The 21,063-nt window shown below is 43.1% G+C and overlaps 2 protein-coding genes across 2 annotated transcripts in view; one reads left to right on the top strand and one right to left on the bottom strand.

The window, feature by feature from the left end:
- LOC147549401 (uncharacterized) overlaps nt 1-21,063 on the bottom strand; it is a 53,276-nt gene that overhangs the window by 30,298 nt on the left and 1,915 nt on the right. The gene's annotated exons all lie outside the window — the stretch shown is intronic.
- LOC147549402 (uncharacterized) lies at nt 13,472-15,575 on the top strand. The gene is made up of 4 exons (XM_086668292.1): nt 13,472-13,976; nt 14,040-14,189; nt 14,306-14,547; nt 14,670-15,575. Exons 1-4 carry the CDS (start codon nt 13,472-13,474, stop codon nt 15,573-15,575), a joined length of 1,803 nt encoding a protein of 600 aa, XP_086524418.1.

Genomic DNA, 21,063 nt, shown 5'->3' with positions numbered 1-21,063 from the left:
CTTTTTGTTCATTTTGTTTTTTTTTCCTTTTCTTGTTCTTTTTTCTTTTGTTCATTTTCAAAAACATCACCACCTTAGATTTGGTTGCTCGGGTGGTTAATGGTGTTGACATAAATTCTAAAATAGTTGAGGTTTTTTGTTCGATTTTCATAAGAGGTGGAATTCATGTTTGTTAAATTTGAGTTATTAAAAGTATAAATAATAATAATAATAATAAGTTTGTCGGACTTTAGGCTATATGTTGTTGGCTCTAAGCCTCTTTTATTGCTGGTTTAACTTAGGTTGTTATTGTGCTTATTATATCTTGTTGATGTATCAATGCCTTGTAATGAATAACGTAAATCGAAGTCGATTTCACAAAAGAAATACTTTGTGGGAAATTTTTTTTGCCAAAAATCTTATTAAATTTGATTTTGTTTTACTAGGTTTACGTTATAAAATTCATTACACCAATGGACAAAAGATCTGGACTAGGAAAAAGATAGGTTGGAGATCCAGAATAACAAAAGGGACGGAAATACCCCTCCATATATTCCTACTGTTGATGTCAAAAATTGTCAATACAGTATCAGTCATAATAATGAGACCGTGATGTTAAATTTGCTACAATCAATGCTCCTCCCGTTCCTGCTCCTTTGAACTTGGGGGGAAACGTGGAAGGAGCTCGGAAACCTCTTTGACGATCAAGACAGTCAGATTGCCCTTGCAGTAAAAAGAATTGAGTATTGAGTGAACCGTGGAGTTCGTACCTTCTTCGAGGCGAGTTGATTACCTTTTATTGGCTGCTTTGACTGAGTATTGGTAGGCGGCATTGACAAACATGGCCACCCGATCCATGTCGATATGACGCAGAGGAGAAGAATCCTTGGGAGCATAGAAGCGACGAGCTGCCTCCCAGACCACTTGAAAACCCAACTTGCGCTGATTCCTCTTGATAGCCGAAAATTCGTCCCCGCATTTGAAAGAAGATATCGGCTTCGCCCGATTCGCCTCAGCAAGTTCGAAAATGTTTCGGCGTGCGGCTTTAAGGTCTCCTTCTCCTTGAGAGCCTCGAGTTGCTTCTCCATAACAGAAACGCGGGCATCGGATTGAGAGGTCTGGAATGCAGCACTGGCTCGAGATTGCTCTGCCTCCAGCTTCCACGAGTCCCGCTCGGCGGAGACTATTTTCAAATCATTGGTCAATATCTCGGCCTCGGCTTTGTAAGATAAGGCTTCTCGCTCGGCTTTCGGGAGCTGAGCCTCCAGACGTTCGATCATAGACAAATAAGACGCAACATCATGACTAACTTGGGAACACTGAAGAATACAAACACATCAACAAAAGAAATAAGTAGAAAACCTGAAAACAGAAGATGCAGGCCGAAATACCTCGTTTTGAAAATGACGGTAAAAATCATCGACCAAAGAAGTCATATAGCGAGGAAGGCCTTTAGGCCAGATAGGCATCTTTGCAGATAAGCCCACGATGGGCTGATCTTTTCCCTTGTCAGCCGAAGAATAAATACTAGCCCTGGTCCTGGAACCAACAGTACCGCTTCTAATCAAGAGGGGAGCATTAGGAGAGGAGCTGATAGGAACTCAGGGGGAAGCCGGACTATATGGTTCGCGAATGGCAACGCCAGCCGAGCTCCGGCCAACCGCGGACTTAGTACGAGATTTCTTTACATCGGAAGAAGACGGAAGGTCGTCGGCTCTGGCCCGTTTCCTTAGGAACCCTGGTGAAGGAAGAGAATGGATAGATCGAAAAAAAAGTGTGTGTCCAGAAAATAAAAGAAAAGAAAAGAAAAGAAAAGAAAGATAGTTCTAGCAAAACCCCACTTGGAAGAGAAGGAAGTACTTGAGCTTGATGGAGGGCTTGCAAATCAGCAATACTTTCAAGGATTAACCTCTCTTTCCCTTTATCGAAAGCGGTCAGAATTTCAAGATATTTGACGTCTCTGACATCAGGAACGATCTTGAGGCGATCTTGAGAAGAACAAGGGGCACGAGCAACAAACCCAAAATCCTCGGTTGCAAGAGAAGAACGGACAAAAAGGAACCTCTCCTTATAATCCTTGGGGATGTTAGGAGCAGAGAAGAATGGACCAATACGGGAAGAAAAATAGTGCCAACACTGATCACTGGACTTTGATGATGCATAAAATGTCCAGACGTTGACTAACTTCTGAAGAGTAGAGATCAGACCAGAAGTCTCTCGGAACAGCTTGGCTTAAGGCAGCAGGACAACTAAAACCCCTGATGGCCCACCACACATTTCCCTAACTGGGAGGTCGGCCAGAAGAAACCAGCTCTGCACAAAACGCCCTCGGCATGGACAGATCAGCCCTGGGATCTCTAAAGGAATAAGGGGGTCTCCACAGGTTCGTCCCATATAAGAACTGGGGAGATATCAGCGCTGCGCGACCTAATGACTTAATCCTGCACTTTCCAGAAAGATCTCAGTTGGCTACACATCTTGAAGTGTTTAAGCCCGATTGGACTCCACGTATCTAAAGGAGGAAACTTCTCCTTTAGAGTCTATCGCTCTGGCAAGATATCAACGAAGTATCCTTGAACTTAGGAACTTTCACTTATCAAAGATCCGGGATAGACTCGAATAGAAACCCTAGATACGCAAAAGAGGTAACTTCTATTACGGTTTGACGGCCACCGCCTCACCACCGCCACAAATCACAGTCGGTCTAACTTCGCCTATAAAAGGCCCCCCACATCGTCCTTCACAGAGGACAGTCTCTGGAGAACAGACACACCTTCTCCCCCAAAGATACGATTTCTTCATACTAGAAGGATCACCCCAAAAAAAAGAGTTCTCACAATTCGCCCCCAAAAGGAGCAATTAACATTCATTCTTTTACTGCGAAGAGCACCCTGACTGTCTTGAGCGTCGGAGGGGTTTCCGAACCCTTTGCAGGTTTTCCCCCCATGGGAACAGACGAACAGGAACAAGGAGCAAGGAGCCAGGAGCAGGGAGCGAGGAGTTGGGACAGAGAAGCAGAGCAGAGAAGCTGAGACAGAGAAGTAGAGCAGAGAAGCAGGACAGAGAAGCAGAGTAGAGAAGCAGAGCTGAACAGAGGAATCTCTCATCTCCTAACAGAATATACCATCATAACGGAGGTTGTCATGCATCAACTCCCTTTTCCATGCTGATTTGACCGGGAGCCAATTTTCGACATCAGCATTTGGCGCTAGAAGGAGGGGATCTTTCCAGCAAATCATCGCATTCGGTAACCCGAATCCTACTTAATACTTTTTTCAGAACTAACTACTTCCCTGAGCTCTCTAGACAAACATGTCTTCAGACGTGCACACTCCACGTGGGACACCCCACAGGCTTCAGAGCGCAGATGAGCTCGCGGTTGAACTTGAACAACTCAAAACTGATTACCTCCGAAGGGACGAGGAGGCAAAACGATTGGAGGAAAGCCTTCGCAAAGCTGAGACCGCCAAGAGGGCTGCAACACCCAATGAAAGGAAAGAAGTGCTCAGGACGTTCGCGAGGAGGCTCTTCTTGCTTGACGACACCTACGCACCTGAGACCCTAACTCTGCAACCAGGCGACCAGATGCGTTTGGAAAGTATCTTGAGGGAACAAGGTGGCCAAAACCCGGACGAACCTTATACCCCCCAAGAATGCTGGGATAGGCGAGGGGTGCGTGGACGACCCTACCCTCTGCGAGTTGCTCATACACCAGGTAGCAGAACTAACAAGAGAAAAAGAGAAGGACAAACTCCGGGGAAGGACGGTAATTCGGCAGCCACCTCTCTGCCGGGAAATACTGGAGTCTGAAAAACCAGCAAACTTCAAGTGTCCCACACTGGAACACTATCACGACGTGGAGGACCCAGGAGTGTTCATCAACAACTATGTTGCGAGGATGAACTTGTGTACGACCAACCGAAATATATGGTATGTGGTATTCGCCACCATCTTAAAAGGGCCAGCTTAGGCATGGTACCAAGCGCTATCCCCGGGGTCAATAAAGTCTTTTGACCAGCTCGTCCAAGCTTTCTGCGAAGCTTTCCGTGGAAGCACTAGCATCAAAAGAGGAACCGACGAGCTGTTCAATGTGGTACAAGGAAAGAGCGAAACTCTAGCAAGCTACTGGCAGAGATTTCGCAACCTTGATACAGGTTCCCGACCTGGAATCAAACGTCACTTTTGTCGACTTGCAGAGAGGCCTCAGACAGGACGACGTGATCAGAGATATCTCGGGGAGAAAACTAGGCAGCCTCGCAAAACTGATAGAAAGGTTGCAACAGTTTATTAGGACGGAGGAAAACTATCTGCGAATGAAGGACGTGGCCAACATTCCGTATGAAAGTGAACGCCCCCGAAAAAGAGAACGGGAGGAAGTCAGGCCACGCAGGGATCGAGAGCGAGGCAGGAAAGCCAGGGATGACTTCACGACCTACACCCCTAATGAAAGGAAGGGAGGAAATCTTGCAAGTATTAATAGCAAAATGAAAGGCTGAGCTGCCCCAACCCAATGACGACCGAGAAGAGTTCAGATTCAAAGATATGACTGCGTGGTGTGCCTTCCGCAGAGGCTACGGTCACAAGACCGACGACTATCAGCACCTCAAGAATCTGATTGAGGAGATGGTAAGAAAAGGAGAATTGGATAAGTACATCCATAAAGAACATCGACCTTACGAATACCGAAATAAGAGGCCAGTAAACAGGGCAGGAATCGGATCGGGATCTAAAACCAACGAGTAGGGCCCTACTTTTAGAAAGGCAAACAAAGGCTCGGAGGAGTCCACCAGAGTAGTGAGGAATATCAATACCATAGCAGGAGGACCTACCCTCGAAGGAACAACCAAAGGCGAGCATCGCAGGTACGCCAACGAAGCAAAGAACCGACCGATCTTTCTAATCAAGCCTGTTATGGAAACTCTACCCATTGTCTTTACAGACGATGATCTGGTCGAGGTAATAAATCCATACACGGACCCGCAGGTAATAACGGCCGTAGTTGCCAATTGGAAGATAGGACGCATTCTGGTCGATACGGGGAGCTCCACAGAGGTCATGAGTCGAGCGTGCTTCCAAAAATTCGGGGTAAGTGAACGCCATCTCAAATCTTATAAGTCTTGCTTGACAGGATTCAGAGACAATCAGGTCGAAACAGATGGAATAGTGACCCTGCCAGTACTGATCGGCGAAGGAGAATCAACAAAGGCGATAATGTTAAACTTCGCAATCGTCGATAAGATGTACGCCTATAACATCATATTGGACAGAAACTTCCTAAGGGAGTCAGGAGCAATAGTTTCCATGAACCACCTCATGATGAAATTCCCAATTCCGGGAACGAATCTCATCGGGACGGTCAGGGGAGACCAGAAAATAGTCCGGGAATGTTATCTCGTTTCTGCCCATGGCTGCGACCAAGAAGAGATTAATCCAGTCACCACTAGAGGAGACAAAGTGTTCTACGATCGACAGATATGCAGAGCTGAAAAACTAAGGTCATCACTACTTTTACTATCTTTCCCTTTTGAATAAAGCCATTAGGCAAAAAAAGTAGCGCTACTAGCTACATCTTTTATCTAACAAAATAAACATATTTTTAGCATAAAATGCTATAAAAAGAGGAGTCCTAGCCAAAACTGATCTCGCTCTGAATCGAGCAGGTAGCCCTAATAGCGAAAGCCACGACTAGGGGACCTAAAGGCAGCCTTAGTAGGTGAAAGCAACGACCAAGGGCCCTAATTTAAAAATAGCCCTGCTAGCGAAAGCCACGACCAGGGACACGATAGCCTCTATAGATGCGGAAACGACTGAGGGCCCTAAGGAGCAGTCCTAGTTAAACTGAACTTTGCTCGAGTAAAACTGACCCCTCACCAAGGTCCCAAGGAGAAGTCCTAATTACACTGATCGGCTCAAGCCGGCAAAGGAGGTAGCTCCGGTAGCTACGGGTGCGACCCGAGGCCTCACAAGGAGATGCCCTAGCTAAACTTAACTCTTTACTCGAGTGAAACGTGGTCCCTGGGGATCCTCAAGGAGAAGTCCTAGTTAAAACTACCACCCCGATGAAGGTGACCGGGGATATAAGGAGAAGTCCTTGCTGTTGATGTGGAAAATTGGCTCCCGGTTAAATGAACATGAAAAAAGGAGTTGATGCATGATAGCCTCCGTTATGATAGAATATTCTGTTTAGAGAGGTGAGATTCCTCTGTTCAGCTCTGCTTCTCTACTCTGTTCCGCTCCTTTGCCCTGCTTCTTTGCTCCTTGTTTCTTGCTCAAGCTCCTGACTCCTTGCTCCAGCTCCTGATTCCTTGCTCTTATTCGTCTGTTCCTTGCTCCTGTTCGTCTGTTCCCGAGGGGGGAAAACCTGCGAAGGGTTCGAAAACCGCTCCGATGCTCAAGACAGTTGGGGTGCTCTTTGCAGTAAAAGAATGAATATTGATTGATCCTTTTGGGCGGCGAGTTATGAGAACTCTGTTTTTGGAGGTGATCCTTCTGATATGAAGAGATCTTATGTTTAGCAGAGATGGTGTGTTTCTTCTCCTGAGATCGTGTCTTTTGAAGGACGATGTGGGGGGCCTTTTATAGGCGAAGGTAGGCCGACTGTCCTTAGTGGCGGTTGCTGAGGCGGTGGCCGTCAAACCGCAATAGAAGTTACCTCTTTTGCGTATCTAGGGTTTCTCTTTGAGTCTATCCCGGATCTTTGATAAGTGAAAGTTCCTAAGTTCAAGGATACTTCGTTGATATCTTGCCGGAGTGATAGACTCTAAAGAAGAAGTTTCCTCCTTTAGATACGTGGAGTCCGACCGGGCTTAAACACTTCAAGATGTGTAACCGACTGAGATCTTTCTAGAAAGTCCGGGATTAAGTCATTAGGTTACGCAGCGCTGATATCTTCCCAGTTCTGGGCGTAAGATATGGACCGAACCTGTGGAGACCCCCCTTATTCCTTTAGAGATCCTAGGGCCGATCTATCCATGCCAAGGAAGTTTTGTGCAAAGCTGGTTTCTTCTGGCCGACCTCCCGGATGTGGGAATGTGTGGTGGACCATCAGGGGTTTTAGCTATCCTGCTGCCTTAAGCCGAGCTGTTCCGAGAGACTTCTGGTCTGATCTTTGACTCTTCGGACGTTAGTCAATGTCTGGACATTTTATGCATCATCACTTGCGAAACTATTCATGCTTAAAATGAGGAAGACAACCCTGGTAGTTAAGACGACGGCCAGGGACATGGGAGGAGTTCCAGTAAAAACTAGTCGAGCTCAAGCCGGCGAAACCATCTCTGGTAGCGAAAGCACGACCAGAGGTCTAAGGAGAAGTCCTAGTTAAACTAGTCTAGCTCAAGCCGACGAAACCAGCTTTGGTAGCGAAACTTACGACCAGAGGTCTAAGGAGAAGTCCTAGTTAAACTAGTCGAGCTCAAGCCGACAAAACCAGCTCTGGTAGCGAAAGCCACGAGCAGAGGTCTAAGGAAAAGTCCTAGTTCAACTAGTCGAGCTCAAGCCGACGAAACCAGATTTGGTAGCGAAAGCCACGACCAGAGGTCTAAGGAGAAGTCCTAGTTAAACTAGTCGAGCTCAAACCGACGAAACCAGCTCTGGTAGCGAAAACCACGACCAAATGTTTAAGGAGAAGTCCTAGCGAAACTAGCCGAACTCAAGCTGGCGATATCAGCTCTGGCAGCGAAAGCCACGACCAGAGGTCTAAGGAGAAGTCCTTGTGAAACTAGCCGAGCTCAAGCTGGCAATATCAGCTCTGGTAGCGAAAGCCACGACCAGAGGTCTAAGGAGAAGTCCTAACGAAACTAGTCGGGCTTAAGCTGAGGATATCAGCTCTAATAGCAAAAGCCGTGGTCAAAGGTCCAAGGAGGAGTCCTGGTGAAACTAGTTATACAAAGACAGCTCTGGCATAGACTACCAGGGGCAGAGCTAAAAACTCATAACACCATTCAGAAACTTTTAAGCAGGGCTAACTCGGGTTCTATTTTGCAGAAGGAAATAGTAAGCTTAGGGCATGCTAGATTAGGACTTAAATTATTTCTTTTGCAGGAGCGATCATTCGGAGCATGCGTAGTAAGCCTAAGAAAAATTGCATTAGTAAGTATAGGGCTAATTACATTAACTTTTTGATTACATACTTAAGAAAACAGGAAAACACATTCTGGCGGCAAGCTCTTATTCGCAAGAAGAAGAAGGTGACGAAGGACCGCCAATGTCCACCGAAACCCTAATCATGACGGCCAGAAGGCGACCACCCCCACGGTGACGAACCAGAAAACCCACAGCAGAAAAGAGAGCAGGTTCGGAAGTGTTGGTAGTACCAGTCAAAGAATAAACCAAAGGATAAAGTGGCCTAGAGGAGCTGGGGGTAAAAAGGTGATCGTCGTCCAGAAGATTATGCGGACGAAGGACGTCAACAAAACCCTCCCCAGCCACTTCCATGTAGAAGTGCTCAATGGAAAAATCATCATAGTTCAGAACCATGTAGAAGGCAACTCTTACATCACCACCAGGGAGAGTTCCGTTAACCATTAAAAGAGGCATGGTGATATTTAGAAAAGTTATTCTTGCCTTAACATCTATTTATAGGGCAGAAAGGCCGTGATGATGGAGCGTGATCAACGAAGAGTCGCGGCGAGGAGTCATGGGGAACTAACTGACCTAAACGTGGGAAATAAAGAGAAGCACAAAAGTTAGGAGGAAAAAGGTAATTCTTTATTAATTCAAAAGAAGAAACTATTACAGAAGAAATTACAGAAAATGACGCCAAAACCACCACTGGCATTTGGGTCTATTACAGAAGAAATTACAAAAGCCCCAATTGTCGAGGAAAAGGAAAACAAATCAAAAAACATGAGCGACTGCAAAAGAGTCGTCATGGAGTTTGAGAGAAGAAAAGCGGAAAGGCTGACGGGAACCACCATTCAGAGATGCAGTTAAGGTTGGAGAAGACCTCAGGGCATCATCACCCTGCCCTGAGCACCTAGGCGAGAGGTAGTATTGACAAGCCTTACCCTCCTTCGGGCTCAAACATAAAGCGCGTGAAGTTATCACGACCATTATGAAGAAACCCATCCTTTATCACGGTCATTATGAAGAAACATTCCTCAAAGCAAACGCTTGGTATGAACGCGAATAGAGGCCTCATCTCGAACATTTGGGAAGTAAACAGGAAGAAATAACGAAGCAACAACAGAAGGGCAGAAATCTTAAAATGTTTTTCAAACTTTTTGGTAGTGAAGAATTGGGAGGCTAAAGCAGGCTAAATATAGTGACAGAGGATAACCAAGAGACCTCTCGGAAATAGATAAGAAGCATTAAAGGCAATAGACCAGGCGCGCCTCGAAAACACTCAACGGAATAATGACTAGGAAGTATGAACGGCTCAAGAACTGCGGTTACCTAGGAGGCTTCACCGGGTTTCAAGGAGACGTGCTTCATTCACCAATCACGACGTTCCACGCGTCTACGAATGGCAGAGCAGGTTGTCGTGTGAAGTGATCCAAAAGATCAGCGTCGGAATCACATATTCAGAGGATCAAATCTGTGACGTCACAAAATCATGTATGGAAAAGATCAATTACTCGCGCATAAGACGAAAGGTGTCTTGGAATAATAAACCACACGTTAAAGCAAGACACACGATTGTGTCAGCCCTGGCAAGGATAGTACTTAGTTGAAGAAGATCCCAATTCATCAACATCCATCAGCTCTGGAGTACAGACAGGAAGACAGAGCTCCACCAAACAACCATGGTGTAGGTAAGGCCCAGAGAGCTTCACGATATAGCTTTGGGACAGGTAATATTTTCGACTTCTGGCCTTCAAAGTAAAACACAAGAGTTACTTCTACCCCTTAGTCTCTCTACTTTCAACTAAGGAGTGGCGGGACTCGTGATGATGCATAAAATGTCCAGACGTTGACTAACGTCTCAAGAGTTAGAGATTAGACCAGAAGTCTCTCAGAACAACTCGGCTTAAGGCAGCAGGACAGCTAAAACCCCTAATGGCCCCCACACATTCCCCTAACTGGGAGCTCGACCAGAAGAAACCAGCTCTACACAAAACGCCCTCGGCATGGACAGATCAGCCCTGGGATCTCTAAAGGAATAAGGGGGTGTCCACAGGTTCGGCCCATATATTACGCCCAGAACTGGGGAGATATCAGTGTTGCGCGACCTAATAACTTAATCCCGGACTTTCCAGAAAGATCTCAGTCGGCTACACATCTTGAGCCCGATTGGACTCCACGTATCTAAAGGAGGAAACTTCTCCGTTAGAGTCTATCACTCCGACAAGATATCAACGAAGTATTCTTGAACCTAGGAACTTTCACTTATCAAAGATTCGGGATAGACTCGAAGAGAAACCCTAGATACGCAAAAGAGGTAACTTCTATTACGGTTTGACGGCCACCGCCACCGCCACTAATCACAGTCGGTCTAACTTCGCCCTATAAATGGCCCCCCACATCGTCCTTCACAGGGGGTGGTCTATGGAGAACAGACACACTTTCTCCCCCAAAAATACGATCTCTTCATACCAAAAGGATCACCCCCAAAAACAGAGTTCTCACAATTCGCCCCCAAAAGGATCAATCAACATTCATTCTTTTACTGCAAAGAGCACCCTGACTGTCTTGAGCGTCGGAGGGGTTTCCGAACCCTTTGAAGGTTTTCCCCCCTTGGGAACAGACGAACAGGAACAAGGAGCAAGGAGCCAGGAGCTGGGACAGAGAAGCAGAGCAAAGAAGTTGGGTCAGAGAAGCAGAGTAGAGAAGCAAGTCAGAGAAGCAGAGCAAATAAGCAGAGCAAAGAAGCAGAGCTGAACAGAGGAATCTCTCCTCTCCTAACAGAATATACCATCATAACGGAGGCTGTCATGCATCAACTCCCTTTTCCATGTTAATTTGTCCGGGGGCCAATTTTCGACATTAGCATACTTGACAGAGAAGATCTTATCAAAAGCATAAAGACTAACCTTCTCACCCTGTTGAAGACAGAGGAAGTAGAACGCCATAATGGTCATCACAGCATTGGGGCTTATCTGAAACAGTTGAAGCCCATAATGATTCAGTAGGTCAACAAGGAAAATTGGGAAGGGAAACACCAAACCCAAGTTAAAGAAAACTTCATAAACTCCAACACGACGATTGTCGGTGAAGTAGATCCTATCTTCAGGAGACGGAAGAATGAGTTCGACGGTGGTCGGAATCATAATGATCAGCCCGGAGAGTCTCAATGTCTTGTTGAGTCATCCGACTGTGGAAACGCATTTGACCATAAAAATCAGCAGCAGGGGGAGGAGTAGCCATGTTACTCGCCGAAAAAGAAGAAGAGGCACGCAAAGGAAGGAGGTCAAAGAAATGAAGGGTTGGCTAAGCAGAAAAGGCGAGAAGGGAATAGTCGCAACAAATCAAGGCACTTAATTATAGCAAATCTCGCAAGAAGAGAGACTCAGATCCGAGCCAATGCGAAGGAAACCAATAGAATTAGGACACGTGGCGGCAACCACTACGGTACTAGAAAAACCCTAGCATCCCTTTTACTGCTGGTTAAAATCATCGACGGTTCGAATTGATCAAAGTCGGCATAGGAGTTAATAGATTCCTAGGGAACGTGTCTATTCTCCCACTAACAAGGCACCACGTGTCCACGCATGCTGAAATAACTGTCGTGTACTACAACCCAAAAGATCAGCGCCGAAAACGCATGATCAGAAGATCAATTACGTGACGTCACATAATCACGCATGAAAAGGAAATTAATTGCTTGAGCAGAAGTCGAAACGTGTCTCGGGAGAACATACCACGCGTCCATCAGTCCAAGGCAAACACAATTTGAATCAGCCCAGGAATATGCACGCTCTGGAAAACCAAAAGGAAGACCGAGCTTTACGAAATAACTCTGGTCCAGGTAAGATTCTTGACTTCAGGGTCTTCAATGTTTAAAACACACGAGTTAGTTCTACTCCTCAGTCTCATTACTTTCGACTAAGGAGTGGCGGGAATCATGATGATGCACAAAATGTCAGACGTTGACTAACGTCTAGAGAGTCAAGATCAGACCTGAAGTCTATTGGGTCAACCCGGCTTAAGGCAGCAGGACAGCTGAGCCCCTGATGGTCCACTGAATATTAACTGGGAGGTCGGCCAGAAGAAACCAGCCCTGCAAAACGCCCTTGACATGATCAGATCAACCCTGGGGTCTTCAAAGGAGTAAGAGGGGTTCGCACAAGTTTGGCCAGTGTCTTACGCCCAGAACTGGGGAGGCAGCAGCGCTAAGCGACCTACCGACTTAATCCCTAAACTTCCAGAAAGATATCTCGAAGTGTTTAAGCCAGTTTGGACTCTACGTATCTAAAGGAGGAAACTTCTCCTTTAGAGTCTATCACATCGGCAAGATATCTACGGAGAATCCTTGAACTTAGGAATTTCCACTTATCAAAGATCCGAGATAGACTCTAGGAGAAACCCTAGATACTCAAGAGAGGAAACTTTCCCTTCGGTTTGACGGCAACCGCCTCACCACCGCCACTAATCGCAGTCGGCCTAACATTGCCTATAAAAGGCCCCCCACATCGTCCTTCACAGGACACGATCTCTTTACCCCAAAAAAGATCACAAGAAACTCAGAGTTCTCATAACTCGCCTCCCAAAAGGATCAATCAATATTCATTCTTTTACTGCAAAGAGCACCCTGACTGGTTTGAGCGTCGGAGCGATTTTCGAAGCCTTTACAGGTTTTCCGCCCTCGGGAACAGACGAACCAGAGCAAGAGCAAATCATCTGAACTGAAAGTCTGTGTCTTTCACCATGTTCTTTAGACCCTTGGGATTTCGGAGGTTCCCATAGGAAGGACGAGTGGCACGCGGAAGTAGAGGGTACATTCCCATATTTTTTAAACGAAGGCTCCTCTCGAACCACGGAGGAGAACAACCGCAAACCGAATGATTCAAGTGACAATGTACACTCAAATGATAACATAGATTCAAAAGAGGGGCAAAAAATTAGTATTGATGTTGGTGAACATTTTGTGACCGAAGATGTGTTTGAAACTCGAGACAAGCTAGTCGAATGGGCTAAGGAAATTGGAAGAAAGCTTAATTTCGTGATTTTGATAGGCAAATCACAATAGAATTGGTGGCAAGAAACCAAAGTTACATCTAAAATGTGAAAGAAGCGGTGAGTATCGATCACATATGAAGAAAGATTTGGTTCCAAAAACAAATCCCCCCTGAAAAAAAAAAAGAAAAATAGCACAAAAAAGTGCAACTGTCAATTCTATCTCAAAGGGATTCCGGGTGATGGTGATACATGGAAGGTGGAAGTTGTGTCTGGAATCCATAACCACGAATTAGCTGTAAGTCTTCTTGGTCATGCATATGCTAATAGGTCGAGTTGCAAAGAACAAGATTTAGTTGAAAAGTTATTGAAAATTGGTACAAAACCGCGTGATATACTTTCACAAGTGTGTTCCATATTTAATGATAATACTTCCACAATGAAAATCATATCCAATGCAAAGGCGAAGATACGCAGTTTGAATCAAGAAGGAAGAAGTCCAATGCAACAATTGATGAAGTTGTTAGTGGAAAGCAACTATGTTTATTATTTCTCGAAAAATGAAGAGAAGGATGAAGTCACTAACCTATTTTGGGCACACCCCGACTCAATTAACATATTGAAATGCTTCCGTACTGTATTGATGCTTGATTGTACCTATAAAACAAATTGTTTTAAGAAGCCATTGCTTCAGATTGTCTGGATTACGTCTACTATGAAAACTTTCACAGTGGCGTTTGTTTTTATGGATGGAGAGGTGACAAATCAATACGCGTGGGCTCTTAATCGTCTGAGAACATTGTTTCCTCCTGACTCAATGCCAAAAGTGTTTGTAACCGACCGTGAACTTGTTCTCAATAATGTTATTGGTGAAGTAATTTCACATGCAAACCGATTGTTGTGTACGTGGCATATTGGCAAGTGTGTGGTAGCAAAAGTAAAAGGTAACTTCAAACATAAAGAGTTCAAAAATTGCATGTCAATGTTTCGGATGATTGTGTATGCAGAGACAGTATCTGACTATAATCAAGCAGTGGAAGAATTTGTGAGGACATGGTCACTGTCAAATCTAAACGATGTAACCTATGTCCAGAAGACTTGGTTCATACTTAAAGATACATTTGTCACAGCATGGACGAATCAGGTGATGCATATGGGTAATAATACAACCAATCGTGTCGAGGGGGCTCATGCAAAGTTGAAAAAAATTTAGGCAACTCTGAAGGCAACTATGTTACATGTTGGGAATCTATACATGCTATGAACGAGATAGATATTCGAGAGATCAAAGCTTCATTTGAGTATAGTCGTACAAAGGTGAAGGGCCCTCACCAAAGCAAGTTTATGAGAGATCTTAGAGGGTATGTTTCACATGCTGCCTTAGACCTGATGGTAGATGAGTTACACCGTACAGATGGTATTACCATTAACGTCAATAATTGTGGATGTGTTCTCCGATCTGTTTATGGCCTTCCTTATGCATACGAGATGATTGATTTAATGAAACAAGAAAAGGTATTTCCATTAGATATCATTCACCATCAATGGACTCAATTATCAATTACTCCCACTCCGGAGGAGTACAATGATCTTGACTCATCACATGAAATGGAACTACTTCATATGTTGTGGGGTAGCTGTCGATCGGTCCTGAGAGGAAAGCAATACTTGAAAGGTTGAGGGACGTTGTCTCGCCGCTTATGATCAACTTGTCTGAGCCATTACAAAAGACCATAACTAAAGGTGCTCCAAAGAAGAACAAAATGAGCAAAAAAGAGAAGGAAGCCGCAAAATCAACGAAAAGAAACTTATCCTCTTTCGAATATGCCAAGTGCATTGATGAAGATCTTCCATCACCTCCCATCGTATGCAAACGTAATACTCGGGCTACTCGAGCGAGTGGAGACTGTTATTTACATCAAATGCCGGTTATTATTTATCCATTTATAAATGCTATAAATGACGTGTCGGGTGATGGTCATTGTGGGTACCATGCCATAGCTCAAGGACTTGGCTTTCCTCTAAGTACATGTTGGAAAGAGATTCGGAAGATCATCGTCCAAGATCTTCATAATCATAAAGATTTTTGGGAAGAGATGTTTAATGGTGACTATTATTCCACCTTAGCGGCAACTAACAACTTTAATCCAGGTGTTGACAGAGATTGGTACTACCATCACCCTTATACTAATTATGTCGTCTCCACTCATTACAATTGCGTATTGGTTCATCTCACTTTAGTAGGTTCAACAACTTTCTTACCCTTGCGTAATGGTCCACCAGTTTCACCGTCAGGTAACTTGTCTCAAAATTATGAAATGATATGCATTGGGTATGTGAACGACTGTCATTTTGTTTCTATTAAACTTGGGAAAAATGTTATACTTCCTCCACTTGCATTACAATGGCAGAGATTTGCAACTAATGAGGCACGAGGTTGGTTCAATCTTGTTGGAGACAGAATTGACAACGAAGGCGTGTTCTACCCTCCACGTAGCGAGTCAAATGAACCTTTAGAGATCGTAGTTAATCTTGATGATTGAAAAAGAAATATGAGATTGTTTTGAGGTTTAATTTTTAATTACAAACTTTTTGAGATTATATTAGAGTAATTTATAGTAATATGAAATTGTTTTGAGGTTTAATTTTAGCCCCGTGTTTAACATAAATTTAAAGTAGTTAATCTCAGTGAAAGGATCATCCTCGCCGAAAGAGGACGGACTGGATGTTCCGGGACTAAATTTTAGCCCCGGGTTTATTAGTTTTTTGGTTCTGAGAGAGGAAGCTCTGGGACGTTGTCTTCCTTAACGGACCGTACCCTCTGAAACATGATGGATGGGATGTTCCGGAGCTTAATTTTAGCCCCGGGTTTATCAGTTTTTTGGTTCGGAGAAAGAAAGCTCCGGGACGTTGTCTCCCTTAACGGAGCATCCACCCCGAAAGATGACGGATGGGATGTACCGGGGCTTATTTTTAGCCTCGGGTTTATCAGTTTTTTGGTTCGGAGAGAGAAAGCTCCGAGACCTTGTCTCCCCTAACGAAGTGTCCCCACCGAAACGTGACGGATTGGTCCAGCCGGGACTATATTTTAGCCTCGGTTTTTAACAAAATTTCTGTTCGGACGGGGGCCTGCTCCGGGACCTTGCCTCCGTGAACGGATCGTACCCTCCGAACAGAGTACCCTTTGTTGTTTTCTTTCAGATTTTTTCCTTATCAACCCAAATTCAAATAATTATAAAACATGAACATTTATACGAACCAAAAAAGTTTATCACATCCACATTAATAATATCCAAAGATTCATAACATTAAAAAAGATTCATAACATTCAAAAAAGATTCATAACATTCAAAAAGAATCATAACATCCAAAATGTTTTTTCCATATCCACCCGTTGTCATGCATTTTTTCTTGACCTTTTTTTACCACGGGTTTCCTTCTAGGTCCGTCCACTGGCTGGGAAGGATGAGAGGGTTTCGCTTGAGAGGATGTTGAAATATCGGGAAGCGGTTGTTGAGCGATGACCATCTCTAAAGTTTCACAAACTGATGTATAGTCAGTCCGATTTAGTGCCGAAAGGCACCTCTTCGCCCCATCTAACTGAAAACATACACACATGGAAAAAATCAAACTCATGATAGTCGAAGAAGATAATATAAGAACATTTGGTAAAAAACTTACAAAGTATGTCACTGATCCCAAGTATTGTTTTTTACCAGTTTTCCGAAAATGAGTATTTTGTACCCTGGGGTGCGAGACTTTGGTGAACCACTCTAAATAATTGGGGACGGATTCCCATTGAGCCAGGTGACAAATTTCTTATCTATCTTCGGGATGGAGTAGGTGATCCTCCCAACGCTTCCAATACCAAGTAGTATCACCGAAATGTTTTACTTCACCTTTCTTCAATACCTTCTTCGGTCTAATCGGCTCCTTAGGAATTGTCTGAACCAACCCCAATTGCCTTAAAGCCCTATCTGGTTATATGACTCGGCGATGTTGTTAACCACAAGACATCCTGTGTAGTGTGAGTACTCGGGTGTATCTATTACATCTACGGACTCCATGGGCCGATATGGATCTCAAATCACCTACATGATATATATATATATATATATATATATATATATATATATATATGAAAGATACAGACAAAAAAGGAAAAATAAAATAAAAGAAGATTTAAATATATACTTACATCTTTCTCTGTTAGATCGTCTCGCTGCTCCCGGAGCTTGTATAATGCACTCTCTTGGGTTCCTTTCATAATGTGCTCCTCCCATTTGTGCATACGGGGAATGTTAGAGCTAGCCACATATGAGCGGTTCGGAACGGATAAACCAAGACTAAAATGATCATCTATCCAAGCCTACCAATAAAAAGTAATGCCTTAGACATGAATATTTTAACTAAAACTAAACAAACCTATATATACTCAATATAGATCAAGTATTACCTACAAAAGTGTGAGGTAACTCGCCAACTGATGAGCACCATTTCTCGAGGCAGACCCAAGTTGCCTATAAAGAAAGGCAAGCATAGCGGTACCCCAAGAGAATTTAAGAGTCTCATCCAGGTGCCTCAAGTACTGTAGGAAAATAATTGGGACCTTCGAACCACTTTTATCAGCGAAAAATGGTGATCGTAACAGCTGCAGTAAGTTTCCCCGTGCACAACAAATCTTTCTTTCTTCAGTGTCATCGTCTTTCGAACCGCTGAGGTTTTTTCTCGACCATTTCAACTGGATACTTCTCGAACAACTCATTTCTTCTTCGACAACCTCGTACTGAATTCCTAGATACCAAGAAACCAAATTTATGTCTTCTGTTTCATCCACTTCTTCCACAACGACCACACGACCTTCAATCGGAAGTGAACAAATACGATTCACATCGTCTAGTGTGATCGTCATCTCTCCAAATGGCATATGGAAACTGTTTGTATCCTCGTACCACATCTCAACAAATGCAGAAATTAAAATCCGATTCAACTTCTGGTACGAGTACTTGGCAATGTGAGCCAGTCCGGTGCTCTTAACCAATTCTTGAACAAAAGAGCACTCTCGATTCAAGTCCCATACTTTTTTTTTCTTTAAATCATAAATTTTTTGGAACGAAAGAGACCCAGTAAGAACAACAGAAGCGTGATTGTGTAGTTTCAGCAACGCTCTATCCTGAAAATCAAAAATAAATTAAACATAACAAGAATATTTAATCACAAACTTAATTCAACACCACACTTACTGGTTTATTCCATATTTGGAATGTTATGTGTTTCTTGAATCCTTTCAACAAGGATCGATCAGACGGACCCCCTGAATAAGGGTCTGAAAGATCTGCATCAACTGGTTCTTGGGTTTCATCGACCGTCATTCGACTTTGAACTCTACGAGCCCTCTAGCTCCCGGTAGGATGCACACGTTCAACCATTACGAAATTAAGCCAAGCTATTACGAAATCAATACAAACAGAAGAAACCCATTTCTATTTAACAATTTTATCAATCAATTTCCAAACCCAAAAACAAATCAATCTCAGTAATCAAATAGTTTACTTGTTACCCATTTCACTAACAATTTTAACAATACGAAGAAAAGAAACCCAAAAAACCATATTCAATTAACACACCCAAAAACAAATCAATCCCATTAACCAATAGTTTACTGTCTAGGTCGAATTGATTGGTACTGTCTAGGTAGAATTGATTCAGACTGTCTAGGTCGAAATTATTCGGATTGTCTAGGTCGAACCAATTCGGACTGACATGAGTCCGACTGGTATCAGATGTTCATCGGACAGTTTCTCAGTGAAAACTAAGTAAAAAGAAAATAAAAGCGGTCAAATTTGTTGGAGTTTTGTTTGTTGTTGAACATACCGTCATACCCTAATCCAAGGGTTGAACCTAACCAATTAAATTAGATTTAGGTTTATATCATTTTGGGTATTTTGATCTTCATGGTTGTCCAATTTAGCTTGCGTATATTTGATCAAGTTTCCTAATTTTAATATATTAATTGCACTCAGCATATCAACAATCAATGTTACAAGTTAATCGGTCAACACCTTGCAGTAGCTCAATCTCTTGTGGTTAAATGCTTAATTGTCTTGTTGTTTTAGCTATGAAATTTATCTTTCTCTTTTAGCTATGAAAAAGCTACACGGTTAACATTGCAATATAGGGTTAATTTATGTACTCAAGTTATTGCTTTTTTTATTCCTCTATTTGGAGAAATTTTGCAGTTTGGGTTTGATTTTCAAACAACTCATCAATGTAAAAAGATGGTGCAACTGGATGGAAAAGCAATACAATCGGAGGAACGGTTTTTTGAGGAGAGAGACTGTCTGCAGTGACGTCATCCAAGGCTGATTTTTCCCTCTTTCCTTTCTACCATAACCCTAGTTTTTCATCTCCATCCAACCAAAATCTTTCACCATGATCATCAATCTTCACTAAAAAATCACATAAATCTTTGATTTTAGTTTCTGAATAACTAGTAGTAACATTAATTTGGGTAGAGAGACTCTTGTTAGGGGAATCTTTCCTTTCCTGTTCAACCAAAATCTTCAACCGAGCACTGGAGCCATCACCACCTATTGATTGGTTCCTTTCTAACTTTCAATCCAACCCTATTAACCTTACCCAAAGCTTAGTGTGTACTACTCTAGGGGAAGAACTCAGCTCAGATTAATCACCGTCGCCGACATCTAATGGATTCGAGAGAGCAGTAAAGTAGATCAATCGAATAGGCAAGCAAGGGTATCATCGGACGACTATTCCCAAGCTCACAATCTTTGGACGACATCAAGGAAGTAATTCCTTTCATTTATTTCGGACATTAGGGAAGTCAATCGGTTCATCTCTACTATCTCTATTTTCATTCGATTTGTTCCTTGTTCTCATAGTTAATTTCTGCTCTAATCTGAAATTATTGCTCATCTTCCATCTTGCATGGCTGTCTCTATGAGGGAAACCCTAACCCTAAAGACTATATCCCACTTTTGGTTGGTTAATTAGCTTATTGCATTTCTCTCCATGGATGCTGAATCTCTGATATAGATTCCTAGGTTGTTTGTATTTTGTTCATTAAAAATATATATATATATATATATATATAGGTTTATAGTTTTGGGTTGGTTTTTTTCTCTCTTGATCTCTGTTTTTTGTTTTTTCTATAATATAAAATATCAAGTAATATATATATTCATATCGTGTTATGTAAGTATTTTCGTATTGTGGTTAGTTTTGTATTATTCCTGTTTTTCTCTTTTCTTTACGAGTCTAGGGGTTTAGTCTAGTTTTAAATTCTATTAGTTTTTCGTAATTAGTTTTATCGTGTTTTATTTCTCTCATTCTAATATGTTATAATATTGGTGATACTCTTCTTTTATCTCTTGTTACAGTCAATATTAACTTTCATATCTCAGGTTTGGTTTCCTTGTATCTTAGTCTTAATACTGTCTATTTTAGTTTACTCCTCAGGCCCTCTCCTATCTGGGTGGCCCATCCCTCGGTCCCTGGACCGAGTGCTCGGGGCCCCATTAGGAGTGCCCCCAGACCCCCTATATTTGACTTGACTTTCTACCTTAACCGCACCAGCCCTGGGCCAATGGCCTAGACTCACGTGACAGCTCAAAACCTCTCTATTCTCAGTTGGAATATAAGAGGCACCTCGTCTTTCCTCTCTAAAAAGCATCTCCTCCATCTTATACATAATAAACATCCGGATATTATTTTCCTCTCGGAAACTAAAAATAAATCTTTCAACATCGAAAAGCATGTCCCCATTGCTAAAGGATACGCGAGCCACTTTGTCGAGCCTATTAATAGAGCTGGTGGTCTTGCCCTCTTCTGGAAACACCACCTCCAGCTCTCCATCATCAGCTCCAATACAAACCTGATACATGCGTCAGTCAATGACCCTAATAGCAACACCGGCTCTATCATTTGCCCCTACTTTGGGATATTGCCTTAGCTAGGTTGGCCGTTCATGAGACTGCAGCGGAGTGGAGCAGCCGCGACTTCTGCTTTCTA

Source organism: Eschscholzia californica, unplaced genomic scaffold (genome assembly GCF_041429995.1).
Source record: "Eschscholzia californica isolate CP2 unplaced genomic scaffold, dmEscCali1.0.p SCAF_3, whole genome shotgun sequence".
Taxonomy (NCBI): domain Eukaryota; kingdom Viridiplantae; phylum Streptophyta; class Magnoliopsida; order Ranunculales; family Papaveraceae; genus Eschscholzia; species Eschscholzia californica.
Note: the sequence above shows the minus strand (reverse complement) of the source record. Positions and strands in the feature narration are given on the sequence as shown.

Bases quoted from the DNA above. Each gene is read 5' to 3' on its own strand.
- LOC147549402 (XM_086668292.1), top strand. From the start codon at position 13,472: ATGAAAATCATATCCAATGCAAAGGCGAAGATACGCAGTTTGAATCAA. The intron at 13,977-14,039 runs GTAACTTCAAAC...TTGTGTATGCAG, and splicing joins TGTGGTAGCAAAAGTAAAAG to AGACAGTATCTGACTATAAT. The intron at 14,548-14,669 runs GTATTTCCATTA...GTTGTGGGGTAG, and splicing joins ATTTAATGAAACAAGAAAAG to CTGTCGATCGGTCCTGAGAG.